Source organism: Salmo trutta, chromosome 36 (assembly GCF_901001165.1).
Source record: "Salmo trutta chromosome 36, fSalTru1.1, whole genome shotgun sequence".
NCBI classification, from domain to species: Eukaryota; Metazoa; Chordata; class Actinopteri; order Salmoniformes; family Salmonidae; genus Salmo; species Salmo trutta.
In genome coordinates, this window is record NC_042992.1 from 37,541,963 (window position 1) to 37,566,042 (window position 24,080).

Here is a 24,080-nt window from a genome sequence, read left to right on the forward strand (position 1 = left end):
TTTTTCAAATAGAAATTTGCATCCTGCAGCACTAATTCCAAAAAGTTTGGGACACTGTAAAGTTCATGGAGAATAAGAGTACCTCCTCCCAGCTGCCCACTGCACTGAGACTAGGAAACACTGTCACCACTGATAAATCCACGATAATCGAGAATTTCAAAAAGCATTTCTCTACGGCTGGCCATGCTTTCCACCTGGCTACCCCAACAGCTCTGCACCCCCCGCAGCAACTGGCCCATGACCCCTCCCCCCAAAGTGAACAAACGGATCACTGACCATTTCGAATCCCACCGTACCTTCTCCGCTATGCAATCTGGTTTCCGAGCTGGTCACGGGTGCACCTCAGCCACGCTCAAGGTCCTAAACGATATCATAACCACCATCGATAAAAGACAGTACTGTGCAGCCGTCTTCATTGACCTGGCCAAGGCTGTCGACTCCGTCAATCACCGTATTCTTATCGGCAGACTCAACAGCCTTGGTTTCTCTAATGACTGCCTCCCCTGGTTCACTAACTACTTCTCAGATAGAGTTCAGTGTGTCAAATCGGAGGGCCTGTTGTCCGGACCTCTGGCAGTCTCTATGGGGGTGCCACAGGGTTCAATTCTCGGGCCGACTCTTTTCTCTGTATATATCAATGATGTCGCTCTTGCTGCGGGTGATTCTTTGATCCACCTCTACGCAGACGGCACCATTCTGTATTCATCTGGCCCTTCTTTGGACACTGTGTTAACAAACCTCCAAACGAGCTTCAACGCCATACAACACTCCTTCAACTCCAACTGCTCTTAAATGCAAGTAAAACTAAATGCATGATCTTCAACCAATCGCTGCCCGCACCCGCCCGCCCGACTAGCATCACAACTCTGGACGCTTCTGACTTAGAATATGTGGACAACTACAAATACCTAGGTGTCTGGTTAGACTGTAAACTCTCCTTCCAGACTCACATTGAGCATCTCCAATCCAAATTTAAATCTAGAATCGGCTTCCTATTTCGCAACAAAGCCTCCTTCACTCATGCTGCCAAACATACCCTCGTAAAACTGACTATCCTACCGATCCTTGACTTCGGCGATGTCATTTACATAATAGCCTCCAACACTCTACTCAGCAAATTGGATGCAGTCTATCACGGTGCCATCCATTTTGTCACCAAAGCCCCATATACTACCCACCACTGCGACCTATATGCTCTCGTTGGCTGGTCCTGGCTACATATTCGTCGCCAAACCCACTGGCTCCAGGTCATCTATAAGTCTTTGCTAGGTAAAGCTCCGTCTTATCTCAGCTCACTGGTCACCATAGCAACACCCACCTGTAGCACACACTCCAGCAGGTATATTTCACTGGTCATCCCCAAAGCCAACACCTCTTTGGCTGCCTTTCCTTCCAGTTCTCTCTGATTTTTCAATAGCAATGCTATGCTCACTGAGTCTGTACATAGTCAAAGCTTTCCTTAAGTTTGGGTCAGTCACAGTGGTCAGGTATTCTACCACTGTGTACTCTGTTTAGGGCCAAATAGCATTCTAGTTTGCTCTGAGTTCTTTTGTTAATTCTTTACAATGTGTCAAGGAATTCTCTTTTTGTTTTCTCATGATTTGGTTGGGTCTAATTGTGTTGCTGTCCTGGGGCTCTGTGGGCTCTGTTTGTGTTTCTGAACAGAGCCCCAGGACCAGCTTGCTTAGGGGACTCTTCTCCAGGTTCATCTCTCTCTCTTTCTCTCTCTTTTACGTCTACTCCCGCTATCCAGCTCCGACGTCACCGGTCTACTAACCACCGGTCCTGGCAACCCATCTTTACTCACACCTGGCAACCATCATTACGCACACCTGCGCCCTATCATCAGTCACACCAGGACTTCATTACTACCTTCATTACTTACCATTTATCTCGCACTCTGTTTTGTCAGTAATCAGGTAGTATTGTTTGTGTTTCCATGTCAGACGCGTCTCTTGTTTTGTATCGTTCATTATCATTAAATTCACTAACTGCGTCTACGTTACACTCTCTCTCTCTCTCTCTCTCTCTCATATTTTTGGGGGAGTAGAACATGAAATCCAGACAACAGTTAGTGTAATATTGTGATTTATTCTTTATGTAGTGATAATCACTTTCATTTTAATGTAGCAAATGGATGGTAAGTGTAATTTTGTTAATCTCTGTGTCATGCAGCTCACTGAAAGACATGACATCTGGTCATGTGAGGCCTGCCAAAGATTGTGGATGTTTGTTCTAGACATGCATTATTCACAAAGCCCACCACACTCCACAGTAAGTACTCAGTGGACTAGAGGGGGCTACTGACCCTGCATACTGACAAGGTGTGTGTATGTGTGCATTTGTGTATGCATGCCTATACGGGTGAAGGGTGGGACCATGAATATACATTACGACTGCTAGCAGGGGAATGAAGGGTTTTATGAATGCAGGGGATGAACAGGAAGACTGAGCAATTCATGTACCCAGTCCTCTTGTGTCAAGAACCCATGGTCAAATCAACGGTATGAAGGCCAGCATGCCACTGCATCTTCCACAGGGAGACTAGAACTACGTTCCAAATGGAACCCTGTTCCCTATATAGTGCACTACTTTTGACCAGGGCCATGGGGCTCTGGTCAAAAGTAGTGCACAATATAGTGAATCAGATACCATTTGGGACACAGAATGTATGTTTATGCTCTGTGAATCAACAATAGGCCTAAACCAATTACTGAATATCTATGAGATCATACTCCCCCCACACACCATGGGGTGTGTTCATGCCTAAATCTTCCTAAATCAAGATGACAGGACTTGTTTGATTAGATGGAGTCTGTGAGCTGGTTGAAGGCCAGCATCCTGGAGTCGCCTCTTCACTGATGACGTTTGAGACTGGTGCTCTGCGGGTACTATTTAATGAAGCTGCCAGTTGAGGACTTGTGAGGCATCTGTTTCTTAAACTAGACACTAATGTACTTTTCCTCTTGCTCAGTTGTGCACCGGGGCCTCCCACTCTTTCTATTCTGGTTAGAGACAGTTTGCGCTGTTCTGTGAAGGGAGTAGTACACAGCGCTGTATGAGATCTTCAGTTTCTTGGCAATTTCTTGCATGGAATAGCCTTCATTTCTCAGAACAAGAATAGACTGATGAGTTTCAGAAGAAAGTTCTTTGTTTCTGGCCATTTTGAGCCTGTAATCAAACCCACAAATGCTGATGCTCCAGATACTCAACTAGTCTAAAGAAGACCAGTTTTATTGCTTCTTTAGTTAGCACAAGTTTTCACCTGTGCTAACATAATTGCAAAAGGGTTTTCTAATGATCAATTAGCCTTTTAAAATGATAAACTTAGATTAGCTAACACAACGTGCCATTGGAACACAGGAGTGATGGTTGCTGATAATGGGCCTCTGTACGTCTATGTAGATATTCCATTAAAAATCAGCCGTTTCCAGCTACAATAGTCATTTACAACATTAACAATGTCTACACTATTTCTGATCAGTTTTTTGTCATTTTAATGGTGTAAAAATTTATTTTTCTTTCGAAAACAAGGACATTTCTAAGTGACCCTAAACTATTGAACGGTAGAGTATATTTGACCAATAGTTCTCATCAATTTCTTCCTTGAAATCTGTTTACCATTTTTTCCTTAGGTTCTGAGCTATCAGGTAGAGATTAAATCAACCCATGATATAACTTTGCAATCAACTTCTTTGGCATTGCATCTTCATTCAGTGCTTTTTAAAAGTTTTAGGTTCATCCAGATTCTGTTGAAGCGATTGAATAAGATTTCTTAGTTGTAAGAACTTAACCCAATTTCTTCTTGGAATTTATTGAATGACAGTACAGTCTTTATAGTATATTATGTTCAAAATTCACAATGTCACTTAAGAACAAGGACTTAGGTATTGTCATTAAATGCTGGAGGTAATGTGGGTTTGTTCCACATAAGGGTGCCTGGCGTTATGGGCTTCTTCCATTTCATGAATTGAAGTACATTTTTCCAAGCACAAATTGAATTGAAAATCATTTGTCATTTTTTTCCCTTACAGCCTTGGACCCAAAGTAGTGAATATATTTGAAATCATAGGGTATCACATGTATGCATTCAATACTACTCCAAGCACAAGGATAGTCTGCTGTCTATTGTTTAAGTGAACGAGGTTGTGTGGCCCAGAAATAAATTTTCATATGAGGTAGTCTGACACCTCCAGCTTTATAAGGTAAGTGTAAAACATTCAATTTGACTCGAGGTCCTTCCATTCCAAATAAAGTGGGAGAGTACATCTATAAGAGCTTTGCACACCTGGATTGTACAATATTTGCACATTATTCTTTAAAAAATTATTCAAGCCCTGTCATGTTGGTTGTTGATAATTGCTAGACAGCCATTTTGAAGTCTTGCCATTGATTTTCATGCCGATTTAAGTCAAAACTGTAACTAGGCAACTCAGGAACATTCAATGTCATCTTGGTAAGCAACTCAAGTGTATATTTGGCCTTATGTTGAAATGTGCATTTGTCTCCTAGTGTCTGTTGGAAGCAGTCTGAACCAGGTTTTCCTCTAGGATTTTGCCTATGCTTAGCTCTATTCCGTGTCTTTTTATCCTAAATAACTCCCTTGTCTTTACTGATGACAAGCATATCCATAACATGATGCAGCCACGACCATGCTTGAAAATGTGAAGAGTGGTACTCAGTGATGTATGGTGTTGGATTTGCCCCAAACATAATGCTTTGTATTCAGTAGATAAAGTTCATTTCTTTGCCAAATGTTTTGCAGTTTTACTTTAGTGCCTTATTGCAAACAGGATGCATGTTTTGGAATATTTGTATTCTGTACAAGCATCTTACTTTTCACACTGTCATTTAGGTTAGTATTGTGGAGTAACCAGTGCCTATTGTAGCTTGTAAATCTTGGTGGGGCAAAGTAAACAATTGTTTGTAGATGCATGCCAGCAAAGCCACTACACAACACAACACTACACAATACATTAATTGCACTATAACGGTGACAAACGGTGCCCACAAACTGTTAGGGCTTACAGCAGTCCCAACACCTTACCACTGCTACACCTTGCTATCAGCGGAGCCTTGTCTGGCATCGAAACAGTTCATTCAGCCTCATTTAATGCTTTAAAACAAAACATAGCTGATATGGCTGACTTGCTTAAGCAAATGTGGTTTCTAACGTTCATTGATTTGTACGAACTATGACATAAGGGGATGACAATCCATAATTTCAATTGATACATTAATGAGCGAACTAGGACGGATGAAGTTAATATGAATATTTGTTCAGCAATTTTTAAATGTACTGCGACAGAATTCAGAACATGGGCCGTTCTTACAGTATTCTCCCTGTCACCAAGTCAGAACCATAGGATAAATATGGGGCATATAAGCAGACAATGAAAGCTCTTACAATATTCAATGATGACATTTCTCTAAAACAGGCTATAGGCAACATGTGCACCACCAAGTCAGAACAGTAGGTTAAGTTATGAGGTGAAAAGGGACCAAATTATTAAGGTGAGGCACATGGGCTACTAACAGCTTACTACACAATATACACTCAGTATTACTTTCTTAGCTACGGTATACATATCTCGCTGGCATATTACATAATTTATACAGCAGCATACAAGACATTTTTGGACTCACCTTGTTGTGCTGCGCTTACTTGAACAGGTAAGTGGCTCGGCAGTCCTTCGTGGGCACATTTTGTCATCAAACATTGTCATTAAATTCTGGCATTCTCTGGATTTATAGTGCTTTCAAAACAACTGGGATATTGGAAAAAAACAAGGTTGAATCATGACATCAGTGATCTTTAGGCCCGAGTTCCCGACTTGGAATTCCTAGTTGGATAACCGTTCAAAATGTATTTCCCAGTCGTAGCTTGTTCCCTGTTGTCTTGAACTCACTGAAGTCTGAGATTTCCCAGTTCCGAGTTTCCAGTTGTTTTGAACGTGGCAGATGTCATGCTGGATTGACAGCATGGCCAATGTTGAATGTTTATCCTTTTAAAGCTTGGAAAAGACACCCTTAAACCCAAACTTGGACCACACACCCACTCCACTGAATAGCAGGCTAGTGATTGCTTTGCAATGCTTGCTGTTAGCCACTGATTGTCGACTTGATTCACGATGATGACTGCTAGCTAAGATTTTGAAAGTATGATGTTGACATGATCAGTCCAATTAAATATCTACAGTAGATATAACGTGATTTGACGTCATTTTATCTGTGGCCAATGACCTTGAGCCATCTTGGATGGGCACTTCTAATGTAACTCTATGGCATCACCCAAGGGACTTGAATTTTTAAGCTCTACCCTTAGATTTTTCAGTGATGTAGTGTCCCCATGAGTGACCGAACACTGAGCCAATAACCCACAACTAGAGAACATTACCAACCCCTATGCTCCATATCTACCACTGGCTGTTCCACCATCACAGAAAGCACTGAGCTAGGCTGAAACATCTACATTTTGGAGCTGCCTTATTCAAGAAAGCAAAAAAGAGACCATGTTTGTATGTGGCTTTATTAACTCAATGATAAAAAAATGTATATATATATAATTTGCAAACTGATATGTGAAACGTATTAATTCCAAAATTACATACAAAACAGGCAGCAACAATTTTTTTGGGAAAAAATATATAGATTTGTTTTAGCCAAACAGGTGGGGCTAAAAACTCTGCCCCACCTGCCCTGAATGACAGGTCACCACTGGGAGTAACGAGAATGTTGTTGATCAATCCTCACTTTTTTCCTATCAAAGTCATTAAACTCAGTAACTACACTGCTCAAAAAAATAAAGGGAACACTTAAACAACACATCCTAGATCTGAATGAAAGAAATAATCTTATTAAATACTTTTTTCTTTACATAGTTGAATGTGCTGACAACAAAATCACACAAAAATAATCAATGGAAATCCAATTTATCAGCCCATGGAGGTCTGGATTTGGAGTCACACTCAAAATTAAAGTGGAAAACCACATTACAAGCTGATCCAACTTTGATGTAATGTCCTTAAAACAAGTCAAAATGAGGCTCAGTAGTGTGTGTGGCCTCCACGTCCCTGTATGACCTCCCTACAACGCCTGGGCATGCTCCTGATGAGGTAGCGGATGGTCTCCTGAGGGATCTCCTCTCAGACCTGGACTAAAGCATCCGCCAACTCCTGGACAGTCTGTGGTGCAACGTGGCGTTGGTGGATGGAGCGAGACATGATGTCCCAGATGTGCTCAATGGGATTCAGGTCTGGGGAACGGGCGGGCCAGTCCATAGCATCAATGCCTTCCTCTTGCAGGAACTGCTGACACACTCCAGCCACATGAGGTCTAGCATTGTCTTGCATTAGGAGGAACCCAGGGCCAACCGCACCAGCATATGGTCTCACAAGGGGTCTGAGGATCTCATCTCGGTACCTAATGGCAGTCAGGCTACCTCTGGCGAGCACATGGAGGGCTATGCGGCCCCCCAAAGAAATGCCACCCCACACCATGACTGACCCACCGCCAAACCGGTCATGCTGGAGGATGTTGCAGGCAGCAGAACGTTCTCCACGGCGTCTCCAGACTCTGTCACGTCTGTCACGTGTTCGGTGTGACCCTGCTTTCATCTGTGAAGAGCACAGGGCGCCAGTGGCGAATTTGCCAATCTTGGTGTTCTCTGGCAAATGCCAAACGTCCTGCACGGTGTTGGGCTGTAAGCACAACCCCCAACTGTGGATGTCGGGCCCTCATACCACCCTCATGGAGTCTGTTTCTGACCATTTGAACAGACACATGCACATTTGTGGCCTGCTGGAGGTCATTTTGCAGGGCTCTGGCAGTGCTTCTCCTGCTCCTCCTTGCAAAGGCGGAGGTAGCGGTCCTGCTGCTGGGTTGTTGCCCTCCTACGGCCTCCTCCACATCTCCTGATGTACTGGCCTGTCTCCTGGTAGCGCCTCCATGCTCTGGACACTACGCTGACAGACACAGCAAACCTTCTTGCCACAGCTCACATTGATGTGCCATCCTGGATGAGCTGCACTACCTGAGCCACTTGTGTGGGTTGTAGACTCCGTCTCATGCTACCACTAGAGTGAAAGCACCGGCAGCATTCAAAAGTGACCAAAACATCAGCCAGGAAGCATAGGAACTGAGAAGTGGTCTGTGGTCTTCACCTGCAGAACCACTCCTTTATTGGGGGTGTCTTGCTTATTGCCTATAATTTCCACCTGTTGTCTATTCCATTTGCACAACAGCATGTGAAATGTATTGTCAATCAGTTTTGCTTCCTAAGTGGACAGTTTGATTTCACAGAAGTGTGATTGACTTGGAGTTACATTGTGTTGTTTAAGTGTTCCCTTTATTTTTTTGAGCAGTATATTTTAAAGTCACCATAGGCCTCATGTTGAAATCCCTGAGTGGTTTCCTTCCTCTCCTCTAGAACTGAGTTAGTAAGGACGCCTGTATCTTTGACTGGATATATTGATACACCAACCAAAGTGTAGTTAATAACTTCACCATGCTCAAAGGGATGTTCAACGTCTGCTTTTTTTGACCAATAGGTGCCCTTCTTTGTGAGGCATTGGAAAACCTCCCTGGTCTTTGTGGTTGAATCTGTGTTTGAAATTCACTGCTTGACTGAGGGACCTTACAGATCTGAGGGACCTTACTGTGTGGAGTACAGAGATGAGGTAACCATTCAAAAATCATGTTAAACACTATTATTTCACACAGAGTGAGTCCATGCAACTTATTATGTGACTTGTTAAGCACATTTTTTACTCCTGAACTTATTTAGGCATGCCATCTTCAAATAATATTTTTGCAGGAATCTCCTTGCGAATGATTTTGCCGCAGATTGTATCTCCGCCGGCCTGGGCAACCTTATTGACTCAAGACATTGCAGCTTTTCATTTGTAATTCATTTGAAAAAAATTCTAAAAACACAATTCCACTTTGACATTATGGGGTATTGCGTGTGTCAATTGAATCTATTTTAAATTCAGGCTGTAACACAACAAAATGTGAAATAAGTCAAATGGTGTGAATACTTTCTGAAGGCACTGTATGCTTTAAGAGGTTCTCAGACAACAGTTGGGCATACTTCATCATAGACATGTTTTTGGAAAAAAATGTTGGTCTGTGTGTTGAGATATGCATCACCATGTATTTGTTATCGGCGTAGGACGTTTGCGTTTAAATGTGAAGGACAAATGGGCTATGGTCTGAATGATGGCGCTGTCAAAACTGGTCATAACCTGTCAGATTGAGTGGGGGAAAGGCGCCTCCTTGTGGCAGCAGCGTCAAATGAGCCATTTTCGTGCTGAGTTTTTCCTTTTGAAAGATAGTCTACTTCCCGCCCCTTAACCGCTAAACCAATCACATATCATTAATGCAAACATCGTAACCTATCAAAGGAGGTGTTTTATGAAAACATTTTCAAAAACAATTTCAAAAAAAACTATTTTTGCTTTGTCATTACGTGGTATTGTGTGTAGATTGATGAGGGGGGAAAATTATTCAATCCATTTTAGAATAAGGCTGTAACGTAACAAAATGTGGAAAAAGGGAAGGGGTCTGAATACTTTCCGAATGTACTACTGTAAAACAAACTTCCAAACTTCTTCCACTAGAGGCACCATCATATTTCTCTCCAAATGATAGCCTAAAACTTTTCTAATTCCTCATGAGTAAATTTTACTGTATTCTAGTAGAAGAGTGTATAAAAGTGTAGTAGTCTTATTTGTGTTGAAATATGCGATCCAACTGCTCCACACTCCAAAGTAATAAGGTTGATATAGTAGTCTGTCAAAGTAATCAGACCAGACAGATATTTTCATATTTTTTTACTTTGACTATATTTCACCGCTTCAATTAAGTGCAACGTTTTAAACTTCTTACATTACCACAACAATATTTTCAAAGAGCTGAAGCAAGTCACACAATTTTTTCTTCATGGAAAATTACTATTTAATTTGAACCCTACTGTCAGATACAGTATGTCTGAGAATGCCCCTAATTTACTGTGATTGAGATAGGCTACCCCTAAAATAAAATAAAATGTTCCTTAGCCTATTTAGGCCTGCATCATATGGATGACTACCACGTAAATTAGTTGTATAGCTGATTGGAATTACTAGAAAATAATATTATTCAGCTATTTTGGGGATGATGATGATGGTGATGATGGTGAGCTGTGTTCTTGGTTGTGATGTGTAATAAGATTGGACTGTTATATGAGGGGGTTGGCTGAGAGAGTCAGGAGAGGGGGTGTCTTCACTGTGATTCCCCAACAAAACGTAAACGTTAGAGCGCCACGGCGATTCCGTCGCAGCAGCAAGGGAACTACAGCAGTGCTCTTCATGCGGGAAATTATGCCTGGTATCTTGGGCAGAGAGGGACGCTCAAATCACCAGGGAAACATGAATATTACATATTTAACCTTTTGATTTAGGCCAGTAGACATACATTCTGTGTTTACCACAATGTTCTAGCAACAAAAATATCTCCTTGCTGTGCTCGACTCCGTCTGTCCCGTCGTCAGTATGGAGAAGACGATCTGCAGTCCGCATTCTGGAACAAATAAAACGAACTCTGGTTCACTGCTGTCGGACAAGGGGAATTCGGCGAGAAAGATCGGACGAGCTGGTTCTCACAGCCCCGGCTCGGCTTCACTTGGGAGCGGGGCCGGTGGAGGAGTGAGTCGGGGAGGTTTATTGGGAAACAGTATGCATTTTCAGCAAGCATGTAAGCGTCAGTTAGAAGGAGTGTTGAGCAAATACACAAACTTAATTCAAGGATGGCAGAACAGGTAAGCAGCACTTTAAATCATGAGGTTCTTACCCACTGGTCAAAAACTGGTTGAATCAACGTTGTTTCCACGTCTTTTCAACCCCATAAATCTACGTGACATTGAATCGACGTGGAAAACTGATTGGATTTGCAAAAAGTAATCAATGTAAGGGCATTTCGTCACGGTTTCCATCAAACTTTTAACCTAAATCCAATGACATTGTGAGATTTTTTTTGTTTGTTGGTTCAACGTTGAATTCACATTGGTTGACAACTCCGTCGAATGTAAATCAAAACTAGACGTTGAACTGACGTCTGTGCCCAGTGGTGTAGTGTCATAAAGTGTAATGTTCCTTGGTGCATGCATGCTGTTAGTTTTTCCTCCACCTTGCACTGCAAAGGTCAGTCGTGTGTGGAGTGATAACGTGTCACTGTTTCAAAGGCTACAAGGTTGCACCCATAGACCAGAAAATTGAAACATTGTAATTTTGCCAGCTACAGAGCCTGTGCATATTGGATAGCAATAAAGTTGCTCATGCATGATTTAGCGTTTGTAGGCCTTCCCTGCCCCAGTATCTGTGTGTATAGTCAACATCTCAAACGCATAGATACTGGGGCAGGCCTTCTCTACAACCAGTGGCGATTTTTAGTTGGTAAATCTTGGTGGGGCAAACCCCCCCCCCCTCCCAACATTTTTTAGGTGCATGCCAGCAAAGCCACTACACAACACTAAACAATACATTCATTGCACTATAACGGTGACAAACAGTGCCCACAAACTGTTAGGGCCTACATAAAGCTGTCCCAACAGCAGTCCCAACACCTTACCACTGCTAGACCTGGCTATCTTACAGTATTCTCCCTGTACACCAAGTCAGAACCGTAGGATAAATAAAGGGGGCATTTAAGCAGACGATGAAAGCTCTTACAATATTTGATGTTTACATTTCTCTAAAATAGGCTAAATGTTCACCACCAAGTCAGAATGGTAGGCGAAATTGAGGTTGAGGCACATGGGCTACTAACAGCTCACTACATAACATACACTTAGTATTACTTTCTTAGCTACAGTATACATATTTCCCTGGCATATTACATAATTTATGCTGCTGCATACCAGATATTTTTGGACTCTCCTTGCTGTGCTGTGCTCACTTGAACAGGAAGGTGGTGCAACAGTCCTTCATGGACAAATTTTGTCATCAAACTTTTATCAAAGTCTGGCAGTCTCTGGATTTATGGTGCTTTTAAGACAACTGTCCCCATGAGTGACCGAACACTGAGCCAATCACGGCGCAACTAGAGAACATTACCAAACTCTACGCTCTGTATTTTCCGCTGGCTGCCCCACCACAGAAAGCACTGAGCTAGGCTGAAACACCTGCATTTTGGAGCTGCCTTACTCAAGAAAGCAAAAAAGAGACCATGTTTGTATGCGGCTTTATTAACTCAATGTATTTTTTATTTTATTTGACATTGTTTGCAAACTGATGTGACACACATTAATTTCAAAATAACATGTGAAACAGGCACACAAAAAATGTATGTACACTACCGGTCAAAAGTTTTAGAACACCTACTCATTCAAGGGTTTCATTATTTTTATTATTTTCTACATTGTAGAATAATAGTGAAGACATCAAAACTATGAAATAACACATGGAATCATGTAGTAACCAAGAAAGTGTTAAAAAAATCTAAATATATTTTATATTTGAGATTCTTCAAATAGCCACCCTTTGCCTTGACAGCTTTGCACACTCTTGGCATTCTCTAAACCAGCTTCATGAGGTAGTCACCCTCAATGCATTTCAATTAACAGGTGTGCCTTGTTAAAAGTACATTTTTAGAATTTCTTTCCTTAATGCGTTTGAGACAATCAGTTGTGTTGGGACAAGGTAGCCCTATTTGGTAAAAGACCAAGTCCATGTTATGGCAAGAACAGCTCAAATAAGCAAAGAGAAACAACAGTCCATCATTACTTTCAGACATGAAGGTCAGTCAATATGGAAAATTTCAAGAACTTTCTTCAAGTGCAGTCGCAAAAACCATATAGCGCTATGATGAAACTGACTCTCATGAGGACCGCCACAGGAAAGGAAGACCCAGAGTTACCTCTGCTGCAGAGAAGAAGTTTATTGGAGTTACCAGCCTCAGAAATTGCAGCCCAAATAAATGCTTCACAGAGTTCAAGTAACAGACACATCTCAACATCAACTGTTCAGAGGAGACAGTGTGAATCAGGCCTTCGTGGTGAAATTGCTGCAAAGAAACCACTACTAAAGGACACAAATAATAAGAAGAGACTTGCTTGGGCCAAGAAACATGCAATGGACATTAGACCGGTGGAAATCTATCCTTTGGTCTGATGAGACCAAGTTTGAGATTTTTGATTCCTTTGTGAGACGCAGAGTAGGTGAACGGATGATCTCCACACGTGCGGTTCCCGCCGTGAAGCATGGAGGAGGAGGTGTGATGGTGTGGGGGTGCTTTGATGGTGACACTGCCAGTGATTTTTATTTAGCTATGCTGGTTAAGTGTGACTTGAATTCTATCACAGAATTCTGCAGCGATACGCCATCCCATCTGGTTTGGGCTTAGTGGGACTATCATTTGTTTTTCAACAGGACAATGACCCAAAATACACCTCCAGGCTGTGTAAGGACTGTTTGACCAAGAAGGAGCGTGATGGAGGGCTGCATCAGATGACCTGGCCTCCACAATCACCCAACCTAAACCCAATTGAGATGGTTTAGGATGAGTTGGATTGCAGAGTGAAGGAAAAGCTCAGCATATGTGCCCCACATATGTGGGAACTCCTTCAAGACTCATGGAAAAGCATTCCAGGGGACTACCTCATGAAGCTGGTTGAGAGAATGTCAAGAGTGTGCAAAGCTGTCATCAAGGCAAAGGGTGGCTACTTTGAAAAATCTCAAATATAAAATACACTGCTCAAAAAAATAAAGGGAACACTTAAACAACACAATGTAACTCCAAGTCAATCACACTTCTGTGAAATCAAACTGTCCACTTAGGAAGCAACACTGATTGACAATAAATTTCACATGCTGTTGTGCAAATGGAATAGACAACAGGTGGAAATTATAGGCAATTAGCAAGACACCCCCAATAAAGGAGTGGTTCTGCAGGTGGGGACCACAGACCACTTCTCAGTTCCAATCCTCCTTGGCTGATGTTTTGGTCACTTTTGAATGCTGGCGGTGCTTTCACTCTAGTGGTAGCATGAGACGGAGTCTACAACCCACACAAGTGGCTCAGGTAGTGCAGCTCATCCAGGATGGCACATCAATGTGAGCTGTGGCAAGAAGGTTTGCTGTGTCTGTCAGCGTAGTGTCCAGAGCATGGAGGCGCTACCAGGAGACAGGCCAGTACATCAGGAGATGTGGAGGAGGCCGTAGGAGGGCAACAACCCAGCAGCAGGACCGCTACCTCCGCCTTTGCAAGGAGGAGCAGGAGAAGCACTGCCAGAGCCCTGCAAAATGACCTCCAGCAGGCCACAAATGTGCATGTGTCTGTTCAAACGGTCAGAAACAGACTCCATGAGGGTGGTATGAGGGCCCGACATCCACAGTTGGGGGTTGTGCTTACAGCCCAACACCGTGCAGGACGTTTGGCATTTGCCAGAGAACACCAAGATTAGCAAATTCGCCACTGGCGCCCTGTGCTCTTCACAGATGAAAGCAGGGTCACACCGAACACGTGACAGACGTGACAGAGTCTGGAGACGCCGTGGAGAACGTTCTGCTGCCTGCAACATCCTCCAGCATGACCGGTTTGGCGGTGGGTCAGTCATGGTGTGGGGTGGCATTTCTTTGGGGGGCCGCACAGCCCTCCATGTGCTCGCCAGAGGTAGCCTGACTGCCATTAGGTACCGAGATGAGATCCTCAGACCCTTGTGAGACCATATGCTGGTGCGGTTGGCCCTAGGTTCCTCCTAATGCAAGACAATGCTAGACCTCATGTGGCTGGAGTGTGTCAGCAGTTCCTGCAAGAGGAAGGCATTGATGCTATGGACTGGCCCGCCCGTTCCCCAGACCTGAATCCAATTGAGCACATCTGGGACATCATGTCTCGCTCCATCCACCAACGCCACGTTGCACCACAGACTGTCCAGGAGTTGGCGGATGCTTTAGTCCAGGTCTGGGAGGAGATCCCTCAGGAGACCATCCGCCACCTCATCAGGAGCATGCCCAGGCGTTGTAGGGAGGTCATACAGGCACGTGGAGGCCACACACACTACTGAGCCTCATTTTGGCTTGTTTTAAGGACATTACATCAAAGTTGGATCAGCCTGTAGTGTGGTTTTCCACTTTAATTTTGAGTGTGACTCCAAATCCAGACCTCCATGGGTTGATAAATTGGATTTCCGTTGATTATTTTTGTGTGATTTTGTTGTCAGCACATTCAACTATGTAAAGAAAAAAGTATTTAATAAGATTATTTCTTTCATTCAGATCTAGGATGTGTTGTTTAAGTGTTCCCTTTATTTTTTTGAACAGTATATATTTTGCTTTGTTTTTTATGGTTACTACAAGCAATAAAACTGGCCATCTTTAGACTAGTTCAGTATCTGGAGCATCAGCATTTGTGGGTTCGATTTACAGGCTCAAATGTCCAGAAACAAAGAACTTTCATCTGAAACTCGTCAGTTTATTCTTGTTCTGAGAAATTAAGGCTATTCAATGAGAGAAATTGCCAAGAAACTGTCTCTAACCAGAATAGAAAGAGGAGTGGGAGACCCTGGTGCACAACTGAGCAACAGGACAAGTACATTAGTGTCTAGTTTGAGAAACAGACGCCTCGCAAGTCCTTAACTGGCAGCTTCATTAAATAGTACCCGCAAAACACCAGTCTCAACGTCAACAGTGAAGAGGCGATTCTGGCCTTCTAGGCAGAGTTTCCAAGAAAAAGCTATATCTCAGACTGGCCAATAAAAATAAAAGATTAAGATGGGCAAAATAACACACACTGGACAGAGGAACTCTGCCTTGAAGGCCAGCATCCCGGAGTGGCCTCTTCACTGTTGACTTTGAGACTGGTGTTTTGCGGGTACTGTTTAATGAAGCTGCCAGTTGAGAACTTGTGAGGCGTCTGTTTCTGGACAGAGAAGTCATCATGACAGAGAAAAGGTTTATGGTCATAGTGCCTAATTGGCCACACTTCTAGACAAAAAGAAAACCAAAAGGGATTCTGTTTCATACATCAAATTCACAATAAAAAATGGCCAGTATGACAAACTAGTATTTTTTTTTCTGTGGGACTTTACACTCCCAACAGTTGTAAACAGGGAATCCTGGTATTATTCATGGTGAAATATCACTGTGCAGTGTGGCCCACTGTATCTATAGGGCTGCAGAGATGAGCTGAGGGACAGCAGTGTGCTAGAACACGTATATGCTGTACTGTATGGTTGGCAAAAGAGGTCAGAGAGAGTGGGAAGCTGGTAGAGGAGAACAGAGCAGCAGGGGATTTGACATAGCGGCTGTTTTCAAATGGCATCTTATTCCCTAGTCATAAGTAGTGCACTACATAGGAAAAAGGATGTAATTTGGGGGGACATCCCCAAACACCCAGCTAGGATGGCTGCTCTTCCAGGCCTCCTGTCCCCAGCCCACCTCCAAATGCACCAGCCTGGCTGAGCTGCCCCTATACAGTGACGCGTGTGTACCAGACTCCCAGTCCTGGGCTCATACACTGGAACAGTGTAGCGTATGAGGACTGCCGGGTACTTGGGCTGGCACATGTGGTGTGCTTTAGATTGAGGTGAGTGGTTATTGATTCATAGTGGTTATTGATTCAAAACCAAAGGTGTTTGAAGGGTATGTGACCTTTCTCACCACAACCTGAGTGAGATGCATATACGCACACATTCTCTACCGCTTTCAAACGGTTAGCTTGTACTACACATCAAGCAGTGTATAACTCCATGAGGAGTTGGGTTTCAAGATGATTCTTCCACAAGAACAAAATACTTCTTTATTTCCAAATTGGTTATTTGGAGTTCGTGGTAACTGTCCCATATTGAATTTAAAGAGTGCTGGACGCTGGGTGTCTTGGCTTTCAAGTTTTAAATTTGTTTTGGTTCATTGATCTGGGTTGTTGCCATGTCTGAGGGCACATGGAAATGTGTACATGGAAATAAGACTGGTAAGCTACAGTGAGCAGCAGCTGAAGATCATATGAAATCCCATTCCAAAACTCCAATTATCTGTATCATTTTGTTTTCTTCCGTCAAAGGAAAATAATGCTAGCCTATTGAACCTACCTGAATCATAGCAGTGGTGTGCCTACCTGGCTGCTACTTGTAAATAATGAGAGCAACGAAGTTGAAAGCTTTTCCTGATGTGTTATTGTGTTGCGGTGAGTGCCACTTCAACTCTTTTCTGCTAGTATAGCCCTCTTATTCTTGACATTATTTGATGTGTCATAATGGACCAAGTAAAACATACTGTAACAGTACATGTAACACTGGCTATAGGCTTGAAAAGCCAGCAATGTATTTTCCCTTCACCACAGATCTCATGGCCTTAAATTGCAGTTTTAAAGATGGTTGGATCTAGTTTGTGTGACGTTTTGGGCAAAAAATTGGGCAAGCCGAAAATAGAACTTCCAAAGTATGCCGTTGCAAGAAAATGTCCTTTTGACATGTTTTCCACCAGCAAGCCTACCATGCCTCGGTTAAAAAATGGCATAGAATACACAAGAGGCAGTCTGTCATTGGGAGACTGTGTTGCTGTAATACTAGGTCTGTCAATCACATCCTTGTTTCTATTTGTGAAAGAGCATTAACATTGTACTTGGCTATGCTGTGTGCTTCACTGAGAGTGGGTCTTTGCCAAGATAGCGTTGTGTGTCGGTGATCATGTTAATGTCGATTTGCTATTGAATTTTTGTAGGTGTATTGTACTGAATACTTAGTTTTCATGTGTTTGTCTCACACGTATGCACATATTTCAGTGAAACTAGCAGCCCTTGGAAACTCTGTCAGGGTTTCAACTTACTAATGTGAGGTAGAATACGTGAGGTGCAATTTTGAAATTTGGTTATGCAGTAGCAGTTTTTCTCTTATGTCAGTCAATTAGCCCATGTCAGCTAACATTTTTTAGATTGCTAAGTTAGTTTAGCGGCCAGCTAAACTTTTTATCATGGTCGAATTACCGACCGGTGGGCCCTCATTGATTTTGTTAGTCAAACTGCAAACATTTCTCTCCACCTTATGGAAAAATGTGTATATTTGCAGGACATTTGCTGTAAAACAGCAAATTTTCCTCTCCGCTCCATTGCAAAGTGTGTAGAATTGCAGCACGCTTGCTTTAAAACGGCAACATTTTCTCTGCACGCCATGGCAAAAAGTGTTGAATTGCACGAAATGTACAATTATTTAATATATATATATATATGTGTGTGTGTGTGTGTATATGTGTGTATATATATATATATATATATGTGTGTGTGTGTGTGTGTGTGTGTGTGTGTGTGTGTGTGTGTGTATGTATATATATGTGTATATATATGTGTATGTGTATATGTAACGTTGAAATGTTTGGGGTCACTTAGAAATTTCCTTATTTTGAAGGAAAAGCTAAAATAATTGTCCATTAAAAATAACATAAAATTGATCAGAAATACAGTGTAGACATTGTTAATGTTATAAATGACTATTCATTCTTTAATCAGAACAACAGTTTTCAGCTGTGCTAATATAATTGCAAAAGGGTTTTCTAATGATCAATTAGACTTTTTAAAATGATAAACTTGGATTAGCTAACACAACGTACCATTGGAACACAGGAGTGATGGTTGCTGATAATGGGCCTCTGTACGCCTATGTAGATATTCCATAAAAAATCTGCCGTTTCCAGCTACAATAGTCATTTACAACATTAACAATGTATTTCTGATCAATTTGTGTGTGGGTACGCAGACCTGCGGTCCCTCATAAGTTCAGATTAGTTTTGTGGCCCCCACCCCCAACAAAGTTGCCCATCCCTTAACTAGGTCCTCCAATTGTGCAACACACTGTCACCTTGAGAGAGAGGCTGCATGTGCATTAGGATTAATGGGTTACCCCTCCATTACGGCTCCCCAGTCTCTTAGGCCCCAATGATCAGACGAAAGCTTTCTGAGAAACTGGGCTGTTACCCACAGAGAGAGACACTGAATTACCTCCCACATCACATGGGCCTCATTACTTGCAACTTCAATTGAAAAGATGGCTGATTGTGGGATGCGGGGTGCCATCCAATAAAGTTTGTTATCAAATGCATACTGTGGGCTGGAAGCTAAGCTATTGAGTCTGTTGTAGAACTTGGACTTAAGTATCCGCTTTGTAATGTGTGGTAAACCAACCTTTTTCAGGGTTACTGTTTTACCACAACTCAAAAAGTGTTCTTCTTTGAACTAGTCGTCAGTTTAGCAAAACTCGAGGCTGGTTTCCAATGGGACGGCACAGACCTGAGGAGAAATCATTTAAAAACAACCCAGATGAACAAATGTTTTTTTTTTGCATATGATGCTGCACTTTCACATTTAACTCAGTGCTTCACATTTTTTTTTATTTGAAATATGTGGGGGGGGAAATGGTCGCAAGGACATTTCAGACACTTATTCTGTCACGTTTAACTACATTGGCAGCAAGGTTACCTGGCTGTAGTCACTATAATATTACTATACTTTGTAAAACCAATGTCCTGGTCACATTCAGGTCTTCATGATGTATCACACGTGTTGCAGAGAGGAGGATATCTTTTCCTCTAAAATTGGTGTCTTCTCACAGGACACATTTCATAATAAGGATTCTGTTCTTCTGAACACTCGGACACCATTCAGTAACTATGCTATGGCTGGGCTGGTTATGATCTGAGCGTAATATGGAGGATTTGGGTTATATAAGGAGGTTCTATTTAAGTCTCCCGTGTGTGTGCGATGAATCATATCTCTGCAAATGTACCAATTGGAACGGTGCGCTGTGCAGGATGCAGAGTTCCATTGATCAAAGCCTGGTCTGGGTGCTGTTTTTTTTCTCAGCTGGAGTCCAACTGATGGACCCGACTGACTGACAACTTTCACCATACAGAATTGAATTAGTTTTCCTTGTGGTTTCCACCGTGTTGTGTATGTTTTACACCAAGTTGTTACAGTAGGTCTATTGTGAATCCTAATCATTTGTATTGTGTCCGGGAGTGTTTATGGTGCTGGGTTTGGTACGCTACTTGTTTTACTCACTGTTTATTTGGGACAATTGCATGACTGAGATTACCTGGATTTCACTCAATCATTTACCTGTCCGGACAATATTTCTTTTGCCCGAGGTACAGGACAATTACAAGTGAACCTAAGTTGTTATTATTTTGAGACTGTGTTGCGACATTTATTATTTGTGTGGTCATTTATTTTCGTAATACAACCAACGCAAAAGAACAGTTGTTTTTGAAGTTATTTCTTTCTATGTTTAAGCGTTTATGCAAAGCATATTTTACAGCGGTTACTTTTACATAAGTCCTTTTGCATTGGTGTAGACTTGACTGACAAACGAGACCAACTCAGAAACAAAAGGAGAAATCAACTTTTCTCTGGTAGGCATGACATACTTGCCACCCCTAACCAGCCATAACCTCAATTCAAGTCAAAACCATTACAAGTTGATGAGCTGTTCAGCAGTCTTCTGGCTTGGGGGTAGAAGCTGTTCAGGAGCCTTTTGGTCCCAAACTTGGCGCTCCGGTAATGCTTGCCGTGTGGCGGCAGAGCGAACAATCTATCACTTGGGTGGCTGGAGTCTTTTGACAATTGTTTGGGCCTTCCTCTGACACCACCTGGTATAGAGGTCCTGGGTGGCAGGGAGCTCGGCCCCAGTGATGTATTGGGCCATACGCACTACCCTCTGTAGTGCTTTGCGGTCGGATGCCAAGCAGTTGCCATACCAAACAGTGATGCAGCCATTCAAGATGCTCTCAATGGTGCAGCTGCAGAACCTTTTGAGGATCTGAGGGCCCATGCAAAAATCTTTTCAGCCTCCTGAGTGGGAAGAGGTGTTGTCTTGCCCTCTTCTTGACCGTCTTGGTGTGTTTGGACCATGATAGGTCCTTAGTGATGTGGACACAGAGGAACTTTAAGCTCTTGACCCGCTCCACTACAGCCATGTTGAGTCATGGGTGAACAAGGGGTACAGGAGGGGACTTATACCGTGTTGAAAACAACTGGGAACTTTGGACAAAAAACTAGCTCAGACTGGGGAAAAATCTATTTGAACGGTCATCCAACTCAGAATTCCAACTCGGTTCTCTTTGTAGAGCTCCGACTTTCCAACCTTAGGATCACTGACGTCATGATTTGACTTCCAAGTTGTTTTGAACGCGGCATAAGCACACACACCTGAGGGGTCCCCGTGTTGAGGATCAGATGTGTTGTTGCCCACCCTCACCAGTTTTATTTTATTTAACCTGGTCAGTTGACTGAACACATTCTCATTTACAGCAACGACCTTGGGAATAGTTACAAGTGAGAGGCGGGGGGATGAATGAGTCAATTGGAAGCTGCGGATGATTAGGTGGCCATGATGGTATGAGGGTCAAATTGGGACTTTAGCCAGGACTCCGGGATAAGTGCCATGGGATCTTTAGTGACCACAGAGTCAGGACACTGTTTAATGTCCCATCTGAAAGACGGCACCCTACACATTGCACTGGGGAATTATATATTTTTTTAGACCAGAGCAAGGAGCGCCTTCTACTGGCCCTCCAACACCATTTCCAGCAGCATCTGGTCTCCCATCCAGGGACTGAACAAGACCAACCCTGCTTAGCTTCAGAGGCAAGCCAGCTGTGGAATGCAGTTTGGTATACTGCTGGTGGCCTGTTAGGAAGTTCAGTATCCAGTTGCAGAGGGAGATGTTTAATCCCTGTGTCCTTAGTTTAGTGCTGAGCTGTAGTCCATGAACATCATTCTTACATATGTGTTCCTTTTGTCCAGTTGGAAAGGGTAGTATGGAGTGCAGTAGAGATTGCATCATCTGTGGCTCTATTGGGGCGGTATGTGAATTGAAGTGGGTCCAGGGTGTCTGGGATAATGGTGTTGTGAGCCATGGCCAGTCTTTCAAAGTATTTGTGAGTGCTACAGGGGCAATAGTAATTTACAGGTTACATTGGCGTTCTTGGGCACAGGGACTATGATGGTCTCCTTGAAACGTATGTATTACAGACTGGGTCGGGGAGAGGTTAAAAATGTCAGTGAAGACACTTGCCAGCTGGTCAGTGCATGCTCTGAGTACATGTCCTGGTAATCCATCTGGCTCTGCTGCCTTGTGAATGTTAACCTGTTTTAAAGGTCTTTCTCACATTGGCTATGGCGAGCGTGATCACACAGTCGTCCGGAACAGCTGGTGCTCTCATGCATGGTTCAGTGCTGCTTTCTTTGACGCGAGTATAGGAGGTATTTAGCTGATCTGTTAGGCTCACGTCACTGGACAGCTTGCAGCTGGATTTCCTTTTGTAATCCGTAATAGTTTGCAAGCCCTGCAACATCTGACGAGCGTCAGAGCCGGTGTAGTAGAGCGAACACTCGGTCCAATTAGTGTGCTTTGTCTAGATTTTTGGTTTATTTAACATGACTTGAGCTTGCAGTTAGTGCTTTACACAGTTTCTCCTATAGTATTATGTTTAGAGATATAAAGATGGTGTTAAAATGGCATTATTTATCCATTTTATCCAAATGTATGACGAATGAGGGCGCACAACTCGATATTAAGAAGGTGTTAATGTTTTGTACACTGTTTGTTTCTTGTAGCATTGTGTGGCGATTTCCATCTATCCATGTTGCAGAGATCAGCACAGCAGGTTAGGTTTAATAGAAAATATTGACACAAGTGTTAAAAAGAGGGACAAAGTACTGCTTTTTTGATTGGTTCGTCTCATGATTTGTTTGACAGGACTTTGTTTTCATCCTCCTTAGGGCCAGAACTTTTTCCAGGATTGTTTTTAACCATTTGATCTGATTAGAAAGAATCTGGGCCCACCATAGCCCATATAAAACCGTTATTTAAAAAGAATAATAACTGGTTGACGTATTACTATGACCTACCATACCACTATGGTTCAGAGTTTTACCTGGTGAAGTTAGCCTATCAGATCAGGGAAAAACTCTGGGCCCCAGCAAAGCTATTTCCCCTCACCACTCTGGGACGTGTGGTGCCACCTCAGAAATCATCACGCAATGTTACAAATTGAAAAAAACCTATTCTATTAGTAGATCATACAATCAAAAACATTTCAGCTGTATAAAAAAACCATTGCTCTGCTATTACCATTTATACTGTAGTAGTGTTCAGCTCAACGAGACAATTCTGATTACACTGCCACGCTCAAAGGGGGGCAATTGTTGGGCCAGTGCCGTGCGCAACCCTCGACACGCCATTTTTTTTCTAGTTTACACAACGGTATTGTCTCTCGAGAATCGATGCCTCTCGAAAATATCCCTTTGCCGTCGTCAATGTAAAAACGGTCTATGATGACGTTCTCGGTAGTGGCAGTGTGGAGGATTGTGTTGTTTTTTTGTCTGTGGGTTGTATTGACCTGTAAGTAAGTGCTCGCTCGGCTTGTTCCAAAGCCCGGTCAATTGGTCAATAGAGCTGCTTCTCTAATAGCGCATGGAACGAGACGATTGATCGGCAGCAAGAATTTCCGGTTAACAACACTTCCGGGTTTAGATGGCCGTACAATGAAAAGCCAACCAAACAGGGTGACACGCTATCTATGTCATGAATGCTTTGTGACAAATCAATCCAATAGGCTATGTCCCATAGTCAGGGTGTGTGTGTGTGTCCTTTACTTGCTCTGTGTGTGTCATATTGCAGACTCGCAGGCTCTGACTGTATTTCAATTAGGCCTAAGCTAGGAGGCATTTATTAATCACAAAGGTTACAAACCTGTCTAATTGTGTGAAATGTTCAGTCCGCGAGCTGTGGGCTCCAGCTGCTCCACTCATGGTACCTATACACTCTAATGGCTACTTGGGTAGTTTGAGATTTAGTTGGTGGGTAGGTGTTGATGTCACTTCTTAATAAGCTCAGTAATGTGGCTGAAGCTTCTATAATGAAGAGCTCCTGTAAATCTGGCAGGCTTTTTGCATGAAAGGTGAGAGAAATTTTAGTGGTGGATTTCACCCATCCTGTATGTGTGCTCTCTCGATCATCACTGTATTACTTAGCTGTTGCAATTACTGCTAAAGCAATAGAATAAGTTTTAAACAATGATGAGGACATACAAATAAATGATCATATAAATGTT

General features: G+C 42.7%; 1 protein-coding gene and 1 long non-coding RNA gene across 4 annotated transcripts in view; both read left to right on the top strand.

Moving 5' to 3' along the window:
* The first annotated feature begins 10,215 nt into the window (after positions 1-10,215).
* LOC115176034 (oxysterol-binding protein-related protein 10) overlaps positions 10,216-24,080 on the top strand; it is a 92,406-nt gene continuing 78,541 nt past the window's right edge. For 2 of the 3 annotated variants that reach the window (XM_029735766.1, XM_029735767.1), the window contains exon 1: positions 10,218-10,798. In XM_029735766.1, the coding sequence (XP_029591626.1) occupies positions 10,533-10,798 (266 nt within the window). In that variant the 5' untranslated portion in view covers positions 10,218-10,532. Of the gene's footprint in view, positions 10,799-24,080 lie in introns of all 3 variants that reach the window. The other variant, XM_029735765.1, reaches the window with a different exon arrangement.
* Positions 15,540-16,021, top strand: LOC115176035 (uncharacterized). Its single transcript, XR_003872142.1, has 2 exons — positions 15,540-15,575; positions 15,888-16,021. It is a non-coding gene; the product is annotated as an uncharacterized LOC115176035 (long non-coding RNA).